General features: G+C 40.8%; 1 protein-coding gene across 4 annotated transcripts in view; it reads right to left on the reverse strand.

The window, feature by feature from the left end:
• The window catches only part of SETBP1 (SET binding protein 1), a 383,210-nt gene that overhangs the window by 23,022 nt on the left and 337,843 nt on the right, over nt 1–22,345 (reverse strand). For all 4 annotated transcript variants that reach the window (XM_050767821.1, XM_050767820.1, XM_050767823.1 and 1 more), the window contains exon 5: nt 6,564–6,734. In XM_050767821.1, coding sequence (XP_050623778.1) covers nt 6,564–6,734 — 171 coding nt within the window. The remainder of the gene's footprint in view (nt 1–6,563; nt 6,735–22,345) is intronic.

Here is a 22,345-nt window from a genome sequence, read left to right on the forward strand (position 1 = left end):
CCTGACCTCGTGATCCACCCGCCTCAGCCTCCCAAGTGCTGGGATTATAGGCGTGAGCCACCGCGCCCAGCCTGTATTGTTATTATTATTATTATTTTTAGTAGAGATGGCGTTTCACCATGTTGGTCCGGCTGGTTTTGGACTCCTGACCTCAGGGGATCCACTCCCAAAGTGCTGGGATCACAGGTATAAGCCACTATACCTGGCCAATCTGCCAGCTTTTATGTTAACTTGTGGACTTTTGCCTACCAAAGAAGAATGATTTTTCTTTGGTAGAAGAGATAAACTATGAGGTTATGATTTTATTGCCTGTTACGACAGTAACTGAACAACTTGCTCTACACGCTTTCTCCAGTGCCTGCATTCTCATAATGCCCCGTTCTCTAATTCTCCTTTGGGCTGGCTTTACCACCATGCTGTCTTTTGCATTAAAGAGTTGAATGAGCCTTTGAAATAACTTTTTAGTTTTTTGAAAATAATACCGTGGCAGTGGAAATCCCAAAGGAGTGGAAATTTGGTTGAGATTTCTAAGGAGATGAGGCTGGGGCAGAAGGCAGCGCCAGATTCTGGAAGATCTGGTGCTTCCCCGGGCTTCCCTTGGCCATAGGAATGGCTCAGCTGCTCTAGGAGGTTCAGATTAAATCAGAAAAGAACTTATGTCTCCTTTAACAGTGAAAATGACAACAGGTTTTGGAGGCTTTTCAGAAGGCTTTTGGTGTGTGATGGGAAAACACAGAAGCTTCCAACCCTGCCGAGTCCCTTGTCCCTTGGTGGCCCAGAGCTGCAGGAGGGGGCGCCTTTCATGGGCCTGTCATATTCAGCACAGCTTTCAGGGCCAACTGGCTCATTTTGTGATGCTTCAGCATGAGCCCATAGGTAGCGCTTTTCAGTCAACTTGAACAATTACTTTAAATTTAAGCTTTGTTTGCTCTGGATCTTCTTTGGGAGGTTTTCTACTGAATATTTTAAGTGATTAGACTGGGCACACAGGAATATATTTTACAATTTGGTGACTTCTTCAGTGTATATATTTGTGGTCCCTGGATGTTCCAAATCCTATTAAATTGCACCTTTATTTCTTCTATTTTCGTTCTTCTAAAGATAAGATTTTGGCTGACTTGACCTGTCATTTTGGTTAGGGGCTTCAGATCATGACTCCACATAACAAAGAAAGAAGTAAAATAAATAATTGCATCATTCTTAAATTCCTATTCATTGCTCTTTTTTGTAGCTGGATATTACTTCATTATTCTGCGCCCCTTTCCATAGATGGCAGGTGGCTAAGAGAAAACTCAGGTATCCTAGAATTTGGGAGCTGAAAGCAATTTTCACAATCATTTTGTTCTAGCTACTAGTATATTAAATTTCATTCTGATTTCATTAGTATTAAGAATTCCCACTATTATTTGTAAAGATAAATAATTTTTCAAGATTAAGGTTTTGCATCTTGACTACAGGTATCAGTTAGTTCTGATTGGACTGATGGTTTGGCTAATAACAAAATGATTTCCCTAATATTAGTCCCTGCCATGAGAAACAAAATGCCTAAAAATTTGAAAGACTTATGAAATTTAAATATTTTTACTTATTCATTGGCTCTGGTAGTTTTAAACATGGTATATAATATAGTTTGAAATAATAATGGATTAGCCTTGATACAAAACAGATATAAGCTAAGAGCTGTGCTCACTCTACTTCCTTGTTATCTGGAACTGAGCTACACCTCGAGCAGTTGAGATCTGATGATAGCATGGCTGATACATGTTTGCGCTTTTTTTTCTCCTTGGACTTAAGATGAGAGAATATTGATGTGTGTGTGTGTGTGTGTGTGTGTGTGTGTGTGTGTGTGTGAGAGAGAGAGAGAGAGAGAAAAAGGATATACTTGTTTTCCCGTTATTGCTAGTCTAGTCTTTCAAGTGCAAAACCATTCAGATTTTGTTGCCTTGATGTTTTACTGAGTTCTTACCACCATTTGGAATCTACTTATTCATATAGACTCATCTTAAATAAGGGGAGAAAACATGTTTCTGAAATGAAATTACATATTCTCTATACATTACATGATCTCCCTGAGAAGTTAGTTCAACATCTAGAAAATCAGAAAAATCAGCCTGGCTTATTCAGGTATGGATTATCTGATATGATTGTTAAATCATTATTGGGCTAGTGTAATAGAAGTTGTTTCAAGTTATGCCTCACTTTGAGCAAACTTTAGTGGCGCTTTTACTGCATTAGCCCTAATTACTCACAATAATGATGCAGTGCTCCCTTGAATCAGACCTCCATGGCTGCACCAGGGAACTGCAGCTGATCAATAGCTATTGAGCAGTTTGATCACCAAGGCTGATCTGTTTGAGCACCTCCGGCAGCCACCGCCATCCTCCCTCCCAGTAGCTCACAAACTGACATGTTCCCAGCTCGCCACTCCCTCCTGCATCTCCTCGATGGGCCCCTTTTACAAATCAATAATGTCATAATCAGTATGCCTCTGAGACTCTGAGAAAGTAAAAAAATTGCCTGAAACAAAAACCTGGGGGACCCATATAGCACATGCATATAGGCATACAAGCTAGAAAACACGTATTTGTAAACCCTTGACCCATATTCATTTCTCCCATACTGTATTGTTTATAACATAAGGTGGGAATGTTCCTTTATTGTACTTTTATCAAAGATCACCTATTTGAAAACAGTACTGTTCTTACTAGAGACTGAGAAATTATTTGGCGAGTATTATCCAGCAGCCTACAAAGTGCCTGTCAAATGTTTTTCATTTAATTGTTATTATGCCTGTAATCCCAGCACTTTGGGAGGCTGAGGCGGGCATATCACCTTAGGTCAGAAGTTCGAGACCAGCCTGGCCAACACAGTGAAACTCCCGCCTCTACTAAAAATACAAAAATTAGTCGGGCATGGTGGCATGTGCCTGTAATCCCAGCCACTCAGGAGGCTGAGGCAGGAGAATCGCTTGAACCTAGGAGGCGGAGGTTGCAGTGAGCCAAGATTGCGCCACTGCACTCCAGCCTGGGTGACAGAGCAAGACTCCATCTTTAAAAAAAACAAAAACAAAAACAAAAAAAAAGGCAGTTTCAAGATTATGTTTTTCTCAGATGTCTCTCATCATATTTAATGCTGTAAAAGCACACAGCTACTGCCTCTCAATCATTTGTTTCACTCAGTGATTATTTACTGAGCATGTAACATGTGTCAGGAACTGTACTAGGTATTTTTGCATCCATTCTTTTTAAATTTTTTTTTTTGTTTTATTTTTTTGAGATGGAGTTTCGCTTTGTCACCCAGGCTGGAGTGCAGTGGCGCGATCTCAGCTCACTGCAGCCTCCACCTCCCGGGTTCAAGTAATTCTCCTGCAGAAGACTCCCGAGTAGCTGGGATTACAGGGGGATGCCACCACATCTGGTTAATTTTTGTATTTTTAGTAGAGGCTTCGCCATGTTGGCCAGGCTGGTCTTGAACTCCTGACCTCAGGTGATTCACCCACCTCGGCCTCTCAAAGTGCTGGGATTACAGGCGTGAGCCACCATGCCTGGCCTGCATCCATTATTTCTAAATAAAATTTCTAATTAATTGAATTACTTCAGCACCTTATTATGTCTATACATGATTTCTTAAATTTGTTTTATAAGCCACCTAGTTTAACTCTTCTTTCCTTTTTCTTTTCTCCCTGTAATTGTCTGTGTTTCCAAAACCATTCTGTAGAAATGATAACCTATTAAAAAATAAGCTGATCCCTGCCTAAAGCCAGAAGTAATTCTACCTTGTTTATAGTGAAAGATGAAGAAAGGCGCTTGAAAGAAAACAAAAATTAAGTGAGTTGTTTCGTCAGAAATATATATTACTGTACTATATATGTTACTATATATTTCAAGCACCTAATTAAATAAGATCAAATCCAGAAACTATTAACTACCTACTATGTGCTTGGCTTTGGCTAAAGCTCTCTATCTACCTCATCAAATTATGAGCTTCATTCACTGTTCTCCAAAAGAAGTAGAAGTCCATATTTATGGAAAAAAAAAATCTGCCTTTGCTCATGTTGGGACTATGACAGAAGTGGGAATCCACTGGAAATCGGGCAGTAAATCAGGAAATTTGGGTTCCAATCCAACTGTATGACCTCAGGCAAATCTCTGAATCTCAAGAGGCCTCAGTTTCTTCACGTGTAAAACAGAGCATTGGCCACAAGCCCAGCCTGTGTGTTTCTAACTCTCCCAGGTTTGCGGGAAGCTTTTTATCTGTGGGGAGTGAAATCTCAGGAAGGTCTGTCTTCCAGCACCTGGGGTAGATATCTGGCCTGTTTCCCCTCAAAAGTCCAGCTCAGCAGCCAGAGACCCGGAAATGGACCAAATCTGTGAAATTCTCATGAGGGTCTCGTTTAAGTACTGCCAAAAATAAACAGCCGTTCTTGCATCCTGCAACAGGGGCGTCTGGGCTCAGCTCTGATTACCAGGGAGTCAAGTATAAAAGTGTAATACCCACCTGTTTCTACTGCCCATTTGGCATATTTGTAAATTATTTACTGGATGCACTAGAGGAGGCAGGCCCATATAAGCATGTGATCCCAAGAGTAAGTTCTCTCACAATGAAGGGAAAGAGTGCAGGGGAGGAAAATAGGGGACCACCTGTCTTTTGCCTCAGAGGACTATCTGTGCATGGCAGGCAAAGGTGGAAACGCAAAGGCTAATTTCTCAGTCCATAAATGGAGGTCTCCAGTGCTTAATCGACAAGGTTGAATAACCACTGATCTGGGTGGGTGCAGGGCATAGCCCAAATCTTTTGCTTAAGCCAAATGATGTCTTCCTTGAAGTCAGCCATAGCACCAGTTCCCACTTCCAAGACTCTGCCCAACTTGCTCCCTTTGTTTGGACACCCTCCCTCCAAGGTGCTACTAATCCATCAAATCTCAGGGGCAACTTCCTCTGCATTTGTCTGTGACTTTCCCTCCTTTGTCTTCTTCTTGTACTCCTCACTGTCACCATTTACCTGGCAATTCCACCAAAAACTTTTTGTTTCACACCAAGTAAAGGCTCATGATCGTATTTGAGAGATGACCCCATTCCTTCAGAGCAAGAGTTTTCAAATGGCTGGAGAGAACACCAGTTCCAAGAGATGTTAAGAGAGAGTCCCAGCAAAAAGGGTTGTGTGTTCAGATATGATCCTGCAACCTCACAATGCACATTGGTCAATGCAAGGCCCTGAAAAGCCCTGCAAGAAAGAACCACGGGTAAGGAAGCAGCTTTTCCTACACCTACTTTTCCATGGAAACATCCTTTATCACAAAACACCTACTAGTATTTTGCTGCATTCAACTGGGGGAAGTGTCATTCCAAGTGTTTCTTTCTGTTATTTCAATTGGGCTCATTTTCTAATTACCAGTGCTTTCCATGAAGGAGGTAGTTATATAGACAAGTTGAGTTCTTTACTCAAAGCAAACTGCTAAATTGAAAAATGAATTTGGACTAAATATTAAGAATGAGTCTCTTCTTGGGTTTCTAATCATAACAGGCCTTTCTAAATACTGTAATGTGCTCGCCACATTTACATTAATATGTTAATTCAAGAAATATGTATGTAACATTGTCATGCTGCATGTCAGGGAGATAGCAAGAATCTAAATAGTTGACTCTGCCTCTGAGGTATGTGCAATTTTGTTACATGGGAGAAGTTGCAGTCTGTGAAATGATGGGAACTGCATGGTAGACATTCTGGGTATCCTGGAGGAGCTGTGACTAGCTGTGTTTTAAGGACTTGTAGGATGTGATTAGGAATGGAGTAAGGCTGTCTCCAAGTTCGGTGTTAAGTCAAACCCAAGGCCTCTCTTCCTGGAGGCAGGGATGAGCTTGACACAGTGGAGGTGGGCACAGGGGCTGGTGGGAGGCACTGTGGGGAACAGAGGTGGAAAGGACCAGGCTGTGGAGAACTTGAGATATCTAAATAAGGAGTTTATATTTTATCCACTGTTGGCGAGGACTCTGGGAACTACTGAGAAATTCATCAATTCATGGGTAGGAGGTATCGATGCATCAATAAATCAGTGATTACTGTCTTTCAACCCTGATGAGCAAGGGACAGTGAAATGCACTGGTTGAGAGCATGGGCTTTGGAATCCTGACTGTCCACAGGTTCTTGGGGCAGGCTTCTTTACTCTTAGCTTCCTCTTCTGAAAATGAGGATACAAGTGTTTATTTTATGAGCTACAAGAAATAACATATATAAGGCCCTTGATGTAGAGATTAGTAATTCCTAAGGCTTGACAAAGAGTGATTAATAATGTTAGCATTTAGTTGCTACTCAGTGGACCCATGTTAGAATAAAGTGAAGAATGTTCCAGAGTACCCACCCTCCACATTCCCAGGAGATCTCCTTCTTTTCTCAGATCTCCTCCCACTTCAAAGAGCCAGTGCTGAAACAGCTCCCATGTTCAGAGTCTATGGGACGATGGCAAAACAGAGTACTCTTACCTGTATTCGACAGGCCATTCTCAGTGGGCTTTCTCCACATTCGTCTTGCTTGGGGTGAACCCAAAGCATCTGAAAAGTGCTCACCTGCGTCCGATGTTGCTGCGGATGCAGCAAGGAGAGATAACACTGGGGCTGGTGGAATTGCAACACTGTCAACTGCGGCTGGCTTCTTCCTGGTCATCATGGTGGGCACTGAGCCTTCGTTCTTACTATGCACTGCTGTCTGGTCCACTTTTAAGTGGGGACTTGGCATCCCTAAAAAATAACAACCCCAAAGCTTTCAGTCACTTTAAGGGAACAGGAAGATAGACAACATATAACCTGGACATGATCTGAGGAAATGGTCAAATGATTTGAACACCTCCCTCTGGTACAACAAGAATGAAATTTAAAAATGCTTAAAGAGGAAAAATAGCTATGACTGGTTTTGCTTTTGTGGCTGAGGTTAGGAGTGATGCCATTCTAGGCTGGCTGTCTGGAAGTGGTGGGGTCACAGCATAGGCCTAGTGAAGCAGAATAATCCATCAGGTGACCCTTTGCCTTCTGATGATGTACATTCCTATCTTTACAGAGGCTGTGCTGTGTGCAGCATGATGGGGAGTTCAGAGTGGAAGAGACATGGCTCCTACCCTAGTAAGACTTCTCATCTCATCCAGCTGGGGAAACAAGACTGAGTGAGAAGGAAAAATTGGACAGCAAGCTTGTGCAGGCTTGTGTGTTACTTATCCTAGGTGTTTGGGGAGTTCTAAGGACGTAGAGATCAGTGTTGAAAGAAGTGGGGAAAGGCTCATGCTGAAGCTTCAAGGATGAGGGAAAGGCACTTTCGGTAAGAGCATAGGCTAAGGCATGGGAGGGGAGTAAACATGATGCAGATGAGGCCAGCATACTGGAGGTGGAAGATGAACTGTGGGGATTAGTGTGTCATCAGCCTGTAGGGTAAGGAGAGCTGATTTGGGGGCCTTTGAGTGTCTGGTCATAACAGGCATCATATGTCATGTCATGATGATGCTGAAAAGCCTGAGGAGTCAGGAGGTGCCCCTGTAAGGGCCTAGAAATTTCCTATGTAACAAACAGTAAGAGCTATTCTGCAATTCCATTTCCTGAGCTTGAATCCAGGCTCCGCCACTTTCCAACTCTGTGATGAAGAGCAAGTTACTTAATCTCTCCAAGTTTTAAACTTCTTTACTTGTAAAAATGGGGTGGTGATGATACTACCTTGTAGGGGATGTTGTGAGCATCCAACAAGTCGATCGATGTAAAGTGCTTAGAACAGTGCCTAGTGCATAGTCCGTGCTATGAAAGTGCTTAACATTATTATTATCCCTATTATTGCAACTATCATTACTATGACCTGCTGCTTCCTCAGAACCAATTGTAACCAGCAAGCAAAGGGTCAGTTCTTCTCCCTGACATGACTAAGAATATATGGGCACCTTCCTCCCCACCCCAATGCAAAAACAAAGCTCTCTAACTCATCCAAATGTAAGTCCAGAGGCTGAGGGCATGTGAATCCATTTCAAATGGTTACCTATTCAGTTTCTCCATCTGTCAGCTACATAACACTGACAGCAACAACAACAAATTGGGCCTTACCTTATTGGTTCTTGACTCTTTTTTTTTTTTATCCTAACTAACCTGAGTGATACAGTCCCCTCCCAGAGTAACATTATCTCACTGCCATTTTGAGATCAGCTTCTCTTGGGCTTCGTGGCAACCCTGTGAAGCATGTAGTGTGGATATTACAATTTTCTCAATTTTACAGATGAAGAGAACACATTTCTAAAAGGTTAAAAGAGAACTGAACTCACTCATACAGCTCTTAATGTCAAAGCTGGAAGTTTCCAGGTAGCTGGACGCTAAACCCAGGGATCATATTGGTCCATCTGGCCATACTCTAATACCTGACCATGACCCCAGTCTGCCGACAGCATGTTTCATGCAGAGGATGAAGAGGCCCCAGTATCACACCTGGATAAGGCATCTGTAACTATCTAAGGAAGACAGTCATGCTGACATTTACCTCCTTCCTTCCTCCTATTCTCCATTTCGGTCCCTGAAACTCCCAGTTGTGATGCCATGAATAAAAATGCCACTTATGCTTTTCTTGGAGTTTATATTTCATAGCCCTTTGAAGGTGGAGATAGGCAAACATCAAATTCTGTGACAGACAGATTGCAAGGCACAACCATCAAGAAAGTAGAAGGTGTAGCAAGTATGTATAGTATGCCTTGTTTGTAAAATTTGCAGGTGTGCTCATCATGGGCTAGGTACAGACATATTTAAAATGCATTCAAAATCATCTGTAAAGCAACACATCAAAATAGGTAACAGTGGTTATTCTGAGGAAGGAGAGCTCAGAGACTGCTAAGGAAAAGGCAGTGTTTTTACTTCTTTTTATTTTTTTGAGACGGAGTCTCACTCTGTTGCCCAGGCTGAAGTACAGTGGCACAATCTCGGCTGACTGCAACCTCCACCTCCTGGGTTCAAGCGATTCTCCTGCCTCAGCCTCCCAAGTAGCTGGGACTACAGGCATCTGCCACCACACCCGGCTAATTGTTTGTATTTTTAGTAGAGATGGGTTTTCACCATGTTGGCCAGGATGGTCTCGATCTCCTGACCTCGTGATCCACCAGCCTCAGCCTCCCAAAGTGTTGGGATTACAGCCATGAGCCACCGCGCCTGGCCACTTCTTAGCCTTCTTTATTGTTAATATTTAAAAAACCCACAAACATGTATTAAACTTTTCATTCCTTTCAGAAAACAAACACAGTTTGGAAACTATCCAGAAGCCTGTGGGCACAGGGGCAGAATGACTGAGGTGTTTTCACAACGTGGCTGCTAAAAAGTCTGATAATGGGCAAAGCAGGCATGAGTCTGATGAAAATTTCCCATTTTGGTACACTGCACCACCATGGCATTCCCACCGAATGGATGGAGGCAGAATTTCCATGGAACACCTCAGGAAATCTAAGCTGTCAGATTTCTATTGCATAACAGCTCCTCTGGAAAAACTCACTGATATGTCATCTTTATACCATGGACACAAGTTGGGAAGGTAATTCTTTGTTCAAATTATGATATGCTTGGGGCATGAAGGCCATAAACAGGATTAGCAGTCAGATATTTAGCTCTCACTTGGGAATAAATGGAGTTAAGTCACTTTAGTTGTACCCATTTTTATGCAAATGCTCACAATGCAAATTAGTCTCAGTCCACATCAATTCATTAGAGTTGATCCAGTCAGATCTCTCATGGGTGTACTTTGCTACTCAAGTGTTTATGTTACATAATATACTAATAGTAATAAAATGATACTTAAAACATTCTATAATTTAGATGGTTACTATTAGCTCTCTTGAAAACCCTAGATCCTTTAGAATTTTCTAGATTAGAGTACAGCTTTCTAGTTACCACCCAATGATTTGGAAAACAAATTGAAAAAAAAGAAAGAAAAAAAAAAAAAAGCCCTGACATTTTTCTCAGCCATTTTTGAATTTTGAAAGGATAATGGAAACAATCCCAGAAATAATACAAGCAAGAATATTAAGTAAACTTTAAACAAAGGCTAATATGAACACTTATTAATCCACAAAATCTGTCTGAGGGCAGAGGTGTCAGGAGATGGTGATGGGGTACTGGTCCTTGGGAGAGTGCATTGGGCGGGCTGACCACTGGAAGTCTCTTCATTACCCTTCATTCCAGGTGGTGACTGATATTCTATGATGAGCAAAAGCAAAGTGGTTGGGGGTGGGGCGGCATTTGAAACGTTTATTCTCAGCATGAACCAGGCTTCTATCAATGGGAGGGAGATTTTTGATGCTAGAGGGTGATCATAAAGAAACCCAGATTTAACCTTGTACTGACGGGACCATTGAGATGTAGCACCACTGCTTACACAGAGACAATTGTAATGCCACTGGTGTGCTCTGGGAAGGGATCACTGTCTCAAACTCAGAATGTAGACTGTATGGAGAGCACTCTTGGTAGGCGTGTTCAGAGCATCCCTAAACCCCAACATGAGACAAATTGCACTGAGGATTGCCTATTTGGAGGCCAGTAAGTTTTTAGAGAGGAAAATAACAATGCCAGTAACTTTGTGGATCCAACAGCTGTTCTTAATTAAAAGACACAGTCAGGAGGAAATACAAAAAAGTTAAACCTATAAGAAAAACATTCCGCTATAACCTATTGACCTCTATTGATAATTTTTTTTTTTTAAAGTCTTTGAAACTGTGCTGTAGCCTATGTGGAAATAGTCACTCATTTTCAAAGGTAATTTCTCATAGACCACTTATCCCCTCAAACCTCTACCTGCACACCGTGTTTGCATTAGGGACTTGATTTATGGATTCCTGCTCCTTCGATGCAGAAGCTGACTTCCTGTTGCCTTGGTTACTTGGAGCTCAGTTCAAGGTTAAACTACTCCCAAATCAAAATCAGTGGCAGGCGCTGCATCTAGTGGCCAGGTTATTGACTGCCCCAGGATGCGAAAAGGTCAGAGACCAAAGCATTGTTTACTACCTTAAGGGTGAGTCAATAGCTTCAATATTTCGATTCTGTTTCTTCCGAAGTAGTAGTTGCTGCTCAATTACCTCCTCCCCAGGTTGCTGAAGGTCACAGAGGTCATGAAGGAAAAGTAGGGTCTATGGTGGCTGACTTTCGCAGGATCCCTTTAATGAGCTCTGCAACCTTGGATAATAAAAACCAGCCTCACCTTAGAGAAGCTGTATGTTGTTCTATGGTTTATAAAGCTAGTTATCTACTTTATATCATTTCTCTATCTGAAGAAAAACAAACAAAAATCTTTGTGGGATGGCTATTATTTACTACCCTTTCTTAGATAAGAAAGTCAAGGGGTTCAGAGAGGTCATCTGATCTATCTAAAATCACACAGCTGTAAGAGGTGGGACGATCTAGATTCTCTGATTCCCAGTTGGTTCTTCGTTCTGCAGTTTCTTGAAAATAAAAGAGGTGATGGAGTTATCACCAAGGGATCCATACATAATTCATTTTGTAACATCCGCTGCAGAGCACAGTATATCTGGCAGATAGTATGTGATTAATATAGGCTTGTTGAACAGTTTAATTAATTTTGTAATTCTAAGATTTGCAAATGTAGATATTTCATGGTGACAAAGCCCAGGCTGGCATGGTGGAAGAGGCTGACACCACTGGGATGGTTGGTCCCTTTAGTCATCTTTCTGGCTCCCTTTACACTGCAGAAGGCAGATTTTGGCATAGACTGGGAGTTATATTGAGCAGTTAGTGGTTTTTAAACTTGCAAAGAGCTTTGATATGCATTATGCTATTTGTCCCTTGCAGCATCCCTGTGCTGCAAATGGTGAAATCCCTAATTTGCGAACAAGGAAATAAAGGCACAGAAGACCAAGTGATTTGCCCAAGTTTACATATCATATGTGTGGATGAAGCGATGCTGAAATCCATGTTTCTTGACTTAATTCAATGTTTTTCTTTCCCTATAACAAATAGACTTTTGGGTAAACCAGTAAATGACATATTTTTCACAAGAAAAAAACTACTCTTGAAAACTTGATAATAATTCCCTCGCCAATATATTGGTTGTCTATTCAGATTATTCTATTGTTCTTTTTTCTTGTTTGCAAATGAACTTCATTCATGGCAATAAGGGGAATCGACATTACAGAAGAAAGTGAATCAAGTAATAGATACCTGTAGGTTTTGGGAAATAATATTTTTCTGTGCCAAAGTCAATACATATTTTATTTTTGTTGAACTGGCTTATTCATTAATTCAACAAATATGTACTGAACATCTACCATACAAGAGATATGGCACTGGTCAAAACAATTAAAGGCCCTTTTTTCCAAGATTTACATTCTAATAATTTTTGTGTAGCATAAGAGTAGCTGTGGCTTTTTGTAAGGAAGGGCAATGAAAGAGCCTAAAGCACTTTTTAATCATCAGAAGACAGAGCCTCTGCTACTATTCATATGGCATCTTTGGGTGAATTAGAAAAAGGCAAAATTCCAGGTGAATATAGCTCCATGGACTCAGAGCTTAGCAAAGAGAGGGCACCTTTGGGCAAATTAGAAAAAGACACAGCTTTCTGTGTGCACATGAACCCCAGGGGCTCATAGCTTGGGGAGAGGAGCGCAGGATGGATTTTATCCCCATTCTCCCCCTAAGCTAGGCACCTGTGAATAGCAAACAACCTGCTTAATCAGAGGTGATGACCCTATCAGCATTAGTTTTATGTCAAATGAGTTTTACTTCATTCTAGGATGAGTGAAGAGATGAATTAAGGAAATTTATCATCATCACCTTCATTCTAGGATAAATTTCACCTTTTAGGATGAAGGTTACTCTGGGGCAGAATACTATTCACTGATTCTAGAATAAATCATTTGGAATTTAACAATTGTTTGAGAGTTGACTAGCAAAACTTGGAAGTTGTGATCTCTGTCTTCACAGAGATGGTTTAGAAGTGGAGAGGAGGGTAAGACAGAAACACCTATAAAATTGATAAACCAAACAACAAAGGAAGCCCAATGAGTCCTTCACAAATTAGGAGGCAAATGAGATCTCAATGGGATCTGAGGTGACCTCCTGCTCATCCATTTATTATTTCAACATTCACGAAGAACCCATAAGTGACAAGCACCATCAGGCCTCAGGAACTTGAGTCCTTCCTGAATGGAGTCAACCACCCACTCAGGAAGATACACACAGGTACAAAACTGCCAATCTTAAAAGTTGGGTAGAATTCCACAACTAGAAGCAGAAAGAGGGCCTGCCAGGGCTGGAAAATGACCAGAGCAAAAGCAGAAATTACATTTCTTTGTGCAGCTGCAAAGAGAGTGCTTTGGATGAGTTGTAAAAAAAAACAAACACTGAGCGCTGCCTGGAAAGGCAGCTGGGAAAAATTAAAACCATATCTTCTTGTCAGGTAGAGTTTAGGCCTCCTTCCCGTTTGTCATCTCACTATCCTGAACAGACTTCTGTAACAGAATACACCTCCTGTTTCACACTTACTTGTTCATTTCTCTGCCAATTCTTCTAGGCAACTGCAAAAGTTTTGGGGTTAGAAACCATGTCTCACTTCTTGTTGGTTCCCCAGCACCTAGCTTGGTAGGTACTAGGTACTTACAAATGGTAGATGGACACATCTATCTTTCTAGGCTCAAACCTTTTAGGAAACTGCACTAACTACTTTAGCCCACATATCGCTCTATTCTAAAACTCCTTTTTTCCATTAAAGTATATACAGTGTACATGCTATGAAATATAGCAAATGGGTAAAGAATATATTCTCTAGAGAGAGACTACTGGCCTTACTAGCTGTGTGATCTTGGGAAAGTTATATTAACTTTCCATGCCTTAATTTTCTCATCTGTTAATGAGGTTGTTGTGTGGATTAAAGGAGTTTACATATTGAGGTAAACGGAAAATAATGTTATCCCTCCAAAGTTGTCCACATCCTAATTCCTAGAACCTGTGAATATGACAAAGGTAAATTAAGATTGCAAATAAAACTTAATGCTGCTAATCAGCTGACCTTAAGATAGAGTGAGTACTCTTCATTATCTAGATGGTCACAGTACAATCACAAAAGCCAATTCAAATGAAAGAAGGCAGAAGAGAAGAGTTCGTGAAAGAGAGATTTATGATGATGGAAATAGGGTGAGAGAGCTGCAATGTTGCTGGCCCTGAAGACTGAGGAGGAAGCTATGATCAGGGAATGCAGATGGCCTCTAGAAGCTGGAAAATAAGGAAATGGATTCTCCCCTACAGTTTCCAGAAAGAAATGGAGCTTTCCTTGATTTTAGCTCAATGAGACCCATTTCAGACTTCCGACCTCTAATACTGAAAGATGATGCATTTGTGTTGTTTAAGCCACTAAGTGTGTGGAAATGTGTTATGGCAGCAAGAGAAAACTAACGCACATGTAAGAACACTTCCTTTGGTGCCTAGTTATAGTAAACACTCAATTGTGTTAACCATGATAACTTCTTAGCACTACACTTAGTGATTGTCTCATTTTAAACTTATGTCTTATGTATGTTAAAGTGTGTCCCCTACAAGATTTTAATTCCTGAGAAAGCAGAGAGTTTATATTCTTTTCCTGTATCTTGCTAGCATAAGACTGATCCAAAGAAATTATTCAATGGATATTTATGGTTAATGTCTTACATGAGAGAGAAATAATTTGCTAATATGAAAGTTAAGAGATAGAAATTATGAGACATTGGGTTATTGCAAGCTCTTCCCCATGACTGTTAGATGAACTTGGACAAGACTTGGAATCTCATTCTGCTTTAGTTTCCTCCTGGTCAGAATAAATCACTATTCTGATTCTGAGTTTTCTAGATTGAGAGAAACCGCTATACACAGTCTGGCTAGTTCTTGCCTTCTTAATTCAGAAGTGCAGAAATGGACTGAGAAGATAACATTTTTGTTCATTAGAAAATAACAGATATACACTAAAGAGTATTTTACTCGATGCAGTAAATTCTAATGATGCAGAAATCACTCTCTCTCAATTCTATAGTGGAAAGATTATGCCAGCTCAAAGATGTTTTCTAGAAGTATCCAATGACATCACTTAGAATGGAGAGGTATTAGACATAAAAATTGCAAAGAGGAGCCATCCCAAGTTAAATTAGGAGGCAAATGAGATCTCAATGGGATCTGAGGTGACCTGCTCATCCATTTATTATTTCAACATTCACGAAGAACCCATAAGTGACAAGCACCATCAGGCCTCAGGAACTTGAGTCCTTCCTGAATGGAGTCAACCACCCACTCAGGAAGATACACACAGGTACAAAACTGCCAATCTTAAAAGTTGGGTAGAATTCCACAACTAGAAGCAGAAAGAGGGCCTGCCAGGGCTGGAAAATGACCAGAGCAAAAGCAGAAATTACATTTCTTTGTGCAGCTGCAAAGAGAGTGCTTTGGATGAGTTGTAAAAAAAAACAAACACTGAATTAAATTAAAATTAAATGTTTTAATTTTTCTGCATCTCCAACATCAGATTCTATTCTTCCCCGGTCACTGGTGGTGGGAGGGGGAGAAGCACATATACACATAGAACCCAGTTTACAGTTCACAGATTTTTTTTTTTTTTTTTTTTTTTTGAAACGGAGTCTCACTCTGTCACCCAGGCTGGAGTGCAGTGGCCAGATCTCAGCTCACTGCAAGCTCCGCCTCCCGGGTTCACGCCATTCTCCTGCCTCAGCCTCCCGAGTAGCTGGGACTACAGGCACCCGCCACCTCGCCCGGCTAGTTTTTTGTATTTTTTAGTAGAGACGGGGTTTCACCGTGTTAACCAGGATGGTCTCGATCTCCCGACCTCGTGATCCGCCCGTCTCGGCCTCCCAAAGTGCTGGGATTACAGGCTTGAGCCACCGCGCCCGGCCAGTTCACAGATATTTTTAAGCTCAGGTTAGAATTCTTGCCTAAGTTGGTTTGTACACACACATGAACACACACATACAGGCACACACACACACATACACACACACTACAGAAGGACAAAGCACAGATAGACAGAACCAAACAAAATGCTGATGTAATTGCGACCACGCTTTAAAAAGTGCAGAGACAATAGGGTGGCAACTATTCTTTGAAAAGTATAACAAACGGAGTTGCAAAAGGTACTAATGAGGAAAAAACCAATGCATACATGTAATTAAGACCAATTCATTAGTACAATGTACCAAGTATGCACATTACATCCTTGTCAATTAGGTAGGTTAAGAATTTGCTATAGTAATAGACATAAAGCATGTTACAGGCTATTGCTGAACATATTGGAGCTTCAGTAGAGTAAAATCAAGGTAGGTTAACATTGGAAGAAAGCTAGTCCAATCCTTCCTGGGTATCTGAGTCCCAGAAAGGGGATGTGACTTGCTGTGCCTAGTGTCACATACAGAGGGTGGCAGAGGCATGATTCTGACACTAGTCATGTCCTTGGATCGTCTCAGGCCAGCATGCTGGCTTGGTGCTCAAAGGTCATATTCTGAGACTTCAAGAAACCAGTCTTCTTTTACTCCTGGTGCATGCTTGTTAGCCACACTCACAGGATGGCTTAGAAACAGACCAAGCCAAAAATGCCAGATGTGATATAAGCTGTAGGATCATTGTCTCTAGAAGATTCTTCTCTAGATTCTTCCAAATGTGAAGGACTTAGTAATCAATGCCAGTTAATATAAGCATCTTTCGTAGTGTCTTTCTTTTTACCTCTAGAGCACACAGTCGCAGAGCACATCTGCATGGTAATACAGATCTCAATGCTAACTGGGTCACCTTATTTGCATTTTGATTACTGCTTATTTAGAAGCCACATTGAAAAAAGAGCTTGGTATCAGGAGCTTAGTGCATGTGTGCACATAAATATATGTATAAACAGATAAATGCACATTTACTAGCTTGTGAAAGATTAGCCCAAAATGTCCTCACCTTTTATGGACATATCTATAGAAGTTTGGCTGTGTATTGATGTTGGAATTATAAATAAGGTTAGGGAATATAATTAGTCTTCTCAGCAAAAGATCACCCACTGTATATGGCTTGAGAAATCAGTTCAGCATACATTCCCCTTGTTAAGTAGTCATGTCTTTTGATATGAGAAAGTTGCATTGTTTTAAGTGCTTTGTTGGGTGTCCTTTCTTCAAACCACCTACTTTATTTCACTGTTTGGATTCCTCCTGTAGAATAGAAATACATCCTGATTGTGTGCAGGCATGCACATGTAGACACAGAATGTGTGCTAGAAAAGCTCTCCTCTTTGCAATAGAAGTGAAAAAAAAAAAAATCAGAGAAACTCAGACCCATCATTAGATAGATCTCCTAATCTTTATCTCTAGTAGTTCAGTCAGACGAGCTAATACCATGATGATGGCTTTGAAATCTCTTAGGAATTGGATGAGGAGAAGCGATAGTGATGAACTCCCAGCTAATAAACACAGAGTGCTTATTTCGGCAGAATGATCAATTTCTAGATGTCCTGAGGCTTGTCTGATACAGTTGATTTACTCATCCTCGCTTACCTCACTAATAAAGCCAAAGTCCACCATCAGATTACAGAGGGGCCTGGGATTTCTTAAAGGGGCAGGAGAAAGCCAAGGTAGTATTCATCACCTCCCTTTAAGCATCTCTGAGCATCTGCAGCCCTTGAAACCCCAGCTGCCTTCCTCGGCTGATACTCTGTACTCAATAGACTTTGGGCTAGTACAGTAATACAGACAATTAATTTGTTACCTTGTTAGTGGAAATTTAATGCAATGATCTAAAAGAACTCTTACATATTGTGATAAACTTTAGTGCCTCCAGGCGGTTCCCCTCACATTGGGCTCATTTCACATCTCATCCATTATGTAAATGAGATTTGGAAATAGTTGAGTTTCACTAATGTAGCTCAACCCTGATGGATTGGAGAGAGCCAGTCCTACTGAAACTAATGAGGTTAAATGCATCTCAACATTTCTTTCTACTTGGTTGATTCCGTAAGCTCTTGTTTAAGAAATGGATGCAGTGCATTTCTTTCAACCCTCCTCTAAAGTAATTTCACTGTTGCCTGGTCCCAGAGTGGTCCAAAGGAAGTTTGATTTGGATGATGCCTGTGTTGGTTCCAACCACTGCATTGTGCACAGAGCTAATGGACAGTCTGCCATTACACTGTAGCAAGACTGACGAGTTAAGATAAAAGGGAAGCATTTTAATAGTAACTGTATCTGAGGAGGTCTTTAGGTCATCCAGAAAAGAGGAGTGGGAAGTTTACGTAAGTGGACAATGAGGATGAAGGGCCCTTGGTGGGGCTTGAGGTAGGAGAGGAAACTGTCATTGGGGAGGTTTGGAACTGGTAGAGAGACTATTGCCTCTGAGTCAAAGATTCACAGACTGCTATGGAGGCAGAATGCTATTAAAAAAGAAAGAAGCATTTCAGGAAAAGCAGCCTCACACTATTATTCAGCATTATGGAACCAGAGAGGTGAGTATAGAATGCTAGTTTAGAATCAAAAATCTTATTTTTTGATTCTGAACTGGTATCTTGTCTCCAGTCTTTGAAATTCCCATTTCTCAGCCTTCCAAATGAAACCCCCAGTACAGAAGTCCTTACTTTTTATCCCTGTCTCAAGACATAAGAAACAGCCTGTGAAATTGTTTAGTCTTTATTTTAAAGGGGAGTGAGGTTAAGAGGAGGAGAGCAAAGCAAAGACATGGAGACAGAAGCATTCTGTGTAAGGATCAAAATACAAATACGTTAGTCAGTAATTGGGAAATATGCCACTTATAAGAAAAGGAGTTTTCAGCTGGTGGATAAGGCCATGACCCTGGAGCCAGACGCTCCTTGGTTTAATCCCAGCTTTGTCACTTAACTGGGTATTTGACCTTGTTTAAATGATTTAACCTCTCAAAGCTTCAGTTTCCTTATTTTTTTAAAGTGTAATAAACCTCCCACCTCAGAGGGCTATCATAGGGATTAAATGAGATAATGCCAATAAAATGCTTAGCAAAGTGGCTGGCACAGAGAATATGCTCAGAATAGGCCAGCCAGGAACAAATCCAAAGAACTTTGAATATTTAAAAGGTATTTAGGGTGGACGCTACCAAATGCCTGACTGGAGGGCTTGCAATTTGGATGACAGGTTGCTGGCAAACTAATTTCTCCATCTCTGCCATCCTTACTAACTTTGAATTCTCTGAACGCTGGAACCCCAACGGGCCAACTTTTGTCAACTTCTAAATATTCAATTTGATGCCACATTCTCAATAAACTGCTGGTGGTCGGCTATAAGAAAGCAGTTTTGTGCATGCGTTAATTTATTCAGCAAAAGTTTCAGTACCTACTGCGAATACAGCAACTCTGTGCCCTTTAGGGGACTGTAAAATATAAGAAACAGTCTAGTCTTTGGGTAGCTGAATATCTAGTTGATGAAACAAGATGCTGGAACAAGAAATTTAAATAAAAATAACAACGTCCCCTGAGCTGAAAAGATCACCCATATTACCTTCCATTGTACCTGGGACCACACTAGAGATTTATGGAGGTGATTTGAACTAGCATATTCTAGCACAATCATTAAAAATGGAATTTATTTACCATATAACTTAGATACAAACATAAATAATTGATCTTGTTGATTAAGAATCAGAATTTATGTTAATATAGATACCACAGTAAAGGTAACAAGGGAACCAGTATGATAATTTTTATGAAAAAGCAGCATTTCAAAGTGGTTAAGAGGATAAGCTCTGAGCCCACATTCTCAGTGCTCAAATCACTGTTCTACAAGCTACTGGTTATCCAGGCCTGGGTAAGTCATTTAATCTCTGTTGCTTCAGTTTACTCATCAATAATATAACTAATAGTAGTACCTATCCCCCAGGCTTAAATGGGAGGCTACGAAGATACAAAGATCCATTTCTGTCTTCAAAGTGCCAGAGGCAAACATATAAATGCTAACTTTATTTGTTTTTATGTTTTGAGATGAAGTCTCGCTCTGTTGCCCAGGCTGGAGTGCAGTGGTGCAATCTCGGCTCACTGCAACCTTGCCTCCTGGGTTCTAGTGATGCTCCTGCCTCAGCCTCCCAAGTAGCTGGGATTACAGGTGCCCGCTACCATGTCTGGGTAATTTTTGTATTTTTAATAGAGATGGGGTTTCACCATGTTGGCCAGGCTGGTCTCAAACTCCTGACCTCATGTGATCTGCCCACCTTGGCCTCCCAAAGTGCTGGGATTACAGGCGTGGGCCACCGTGCCTGGCCTGTAAATGTAATTTTAATACTCTGTGAGAAGGATCACAGGCTCAGGTACAAGAGCCATGACTACCTGAAGAATGAGGGACTTCACTGTTGAGGAGGAAGGACATCACTGAGAAGGTGGTTGTACTCAGGTCTTATTTGGAAGCATTCACTGAAAGGAGATGAAAGACTTTCCAGGAAGAAAGGCCAGCCAGCATAAAGGCATGAAACACACAACAGTACCGCATGTTTGGGAAAACGCAAGAATTCTTGTGTGGCCAGAGTATGGGTTTCTGGGGTGGCCAGGTGAAGCATAACAGATGTCTGGGCTCAGGATCAGGCAGGGAATAGTGCCTGGAGTTTGAATTTCACCTGTGGGTCATATGGAGTCATGAAGGATGTCTATGTAGAGCCATAAACACTCAGCCATGGAGAAGAGATGGTTTGTTCTCTATGTGTCCAATTTGGATTACAAGGGGCAAAATCTGCTCCTAGTAGGTTTTGAGAAGGTGGCCAAGCAATTATAAGACACTTTCGAATCAAGGGTAGAAACTGAACCTTTGATATGGCATGGTTAACTTATGCACCCTATTGTACATAATTCCTACTTGCCTTCCCTTGGTTTCCTTTTCTCTTCTTCAACCTTTATTGGACAAATTCTACATTCGAAGTTTATTTCTAGACACTATGAGGGAAACACTAAGGAATAAATTATGTCTTTTGCTCAGAAGACACCTAAACCCATGCTCAAATGATTATTTTTCCAAATCAAATTTTATTTGATTCATTGGTACAGCTCATGTTTACAGAAAGCTGGAGAGGAGGACTTAGAGAGAATTATGTTTTCAAGAGAATAAGACCCTCCCTCTCTAGTGTATGTATTCTGCAAATGTGAATTTTTATATATTTGCTCTGGGGTTTTCAATTTTTCTTCTTCTCTTTATAAGTTCTGTATTTGACATAGTTTTGAAGGACTTCATTCCTAGCACAAAATTTCCTATTAATGCTCCTTCTCCAATTATGAAAAAGCTTTGAACACATGAAAGAAAATGGGAGGTTTGGGAAGAGAAGAGAAAAAACTGAATAATAATGACAGGGAGTGAACATTTCATCGGTGGTCTAAGAGGACAGATATGCAGATAGAAACCACACAGGCAGTTTAGCCAGGAAAGTGAGATGGGGGGGCCATTAGACCAGGCTAGGGGATTAATGTTAGCTCCTAAAGAAGCAGATGTATTATAGATTTAAACCATGGCATCCTAATAACTGATTAAAACTAGTCAAAATAGTTGAGAGTTGGCATACCGACTCCAAACTAAATTCAAATTTCATGCGTTGTTTAATTTGCAAACTCAAGTCAGTCCAGTAAGTCATAGATACCATTGAATTGATATGTGTTGGGATATTCAGGTATTTATTCATTTACCTATTTATTTGTTCAACAGACATCTACTGAGCATCTATATTGAGGAAGGATGTCTGGCAGACCTTAGTAACAATGCCATTGCAAAATGAGATAAAGACGAAAAGAATTGGTATAATAATCAAGAAAGGGCAGTGATGATTATCACTCTAACTAAAGACAAACCACACATATTGAATTTCTGACTGCTATAGAAAGAAGACTATTGAACACTGAGATTAGTTCAATACACAAACACCCCACATTTGTGGATGGATATGCAATAGAGAACAAAGCACATTGCACTGATGTCTGGAATGTTTTGCACACCGGCCCAGTGATTCATTTATAGACCATGCTGGACAGGAGCATCTCCATACAGAGGTGACTTCAGGTGCTCAGTGTATGGTTTATGGCCATCAAAGAAAACTGCATGGTGAGAGGACAGAGATTCAGGACACAGGATTTCCAGACTCACTTATCTTTAGCTCTATGACTTTGAGCTCTATGACTTATTATTTTTTGTCCTGAGTTTCTTTATGGCCTCTAATTCCTTCTGATTCTGCATTTTGGGTAGATAGAAGAGTTTCCTTTGATCCTAAACTGTAGGAAATTCACCTGGCCCCCTTAAGGAAAAATCTGAGAGCCAAATGTGGGAAACATTCCTATTTTTTAGAAGATAACAAAGATCTCATTTTTTCTTTAGATAAACCAAATAAAGTGTAATGGGTTTTGG

The sequence above is a fragment of the Macaca thibetana genome, chromosome 18 (assembly GCF_024542745.1).
Source record: "Macaca thibetana thibetana isolate TM-01 chromosome 18, ASM2454274v1, whole genome shotgun sequence".
In the NCBI taxonomy this organism is placed as follows: Eukaryota; Metazoa; Chordata; class Mammalia; order Primates; family Cercopithecidae; genus Macaca; species Macaca thibetana.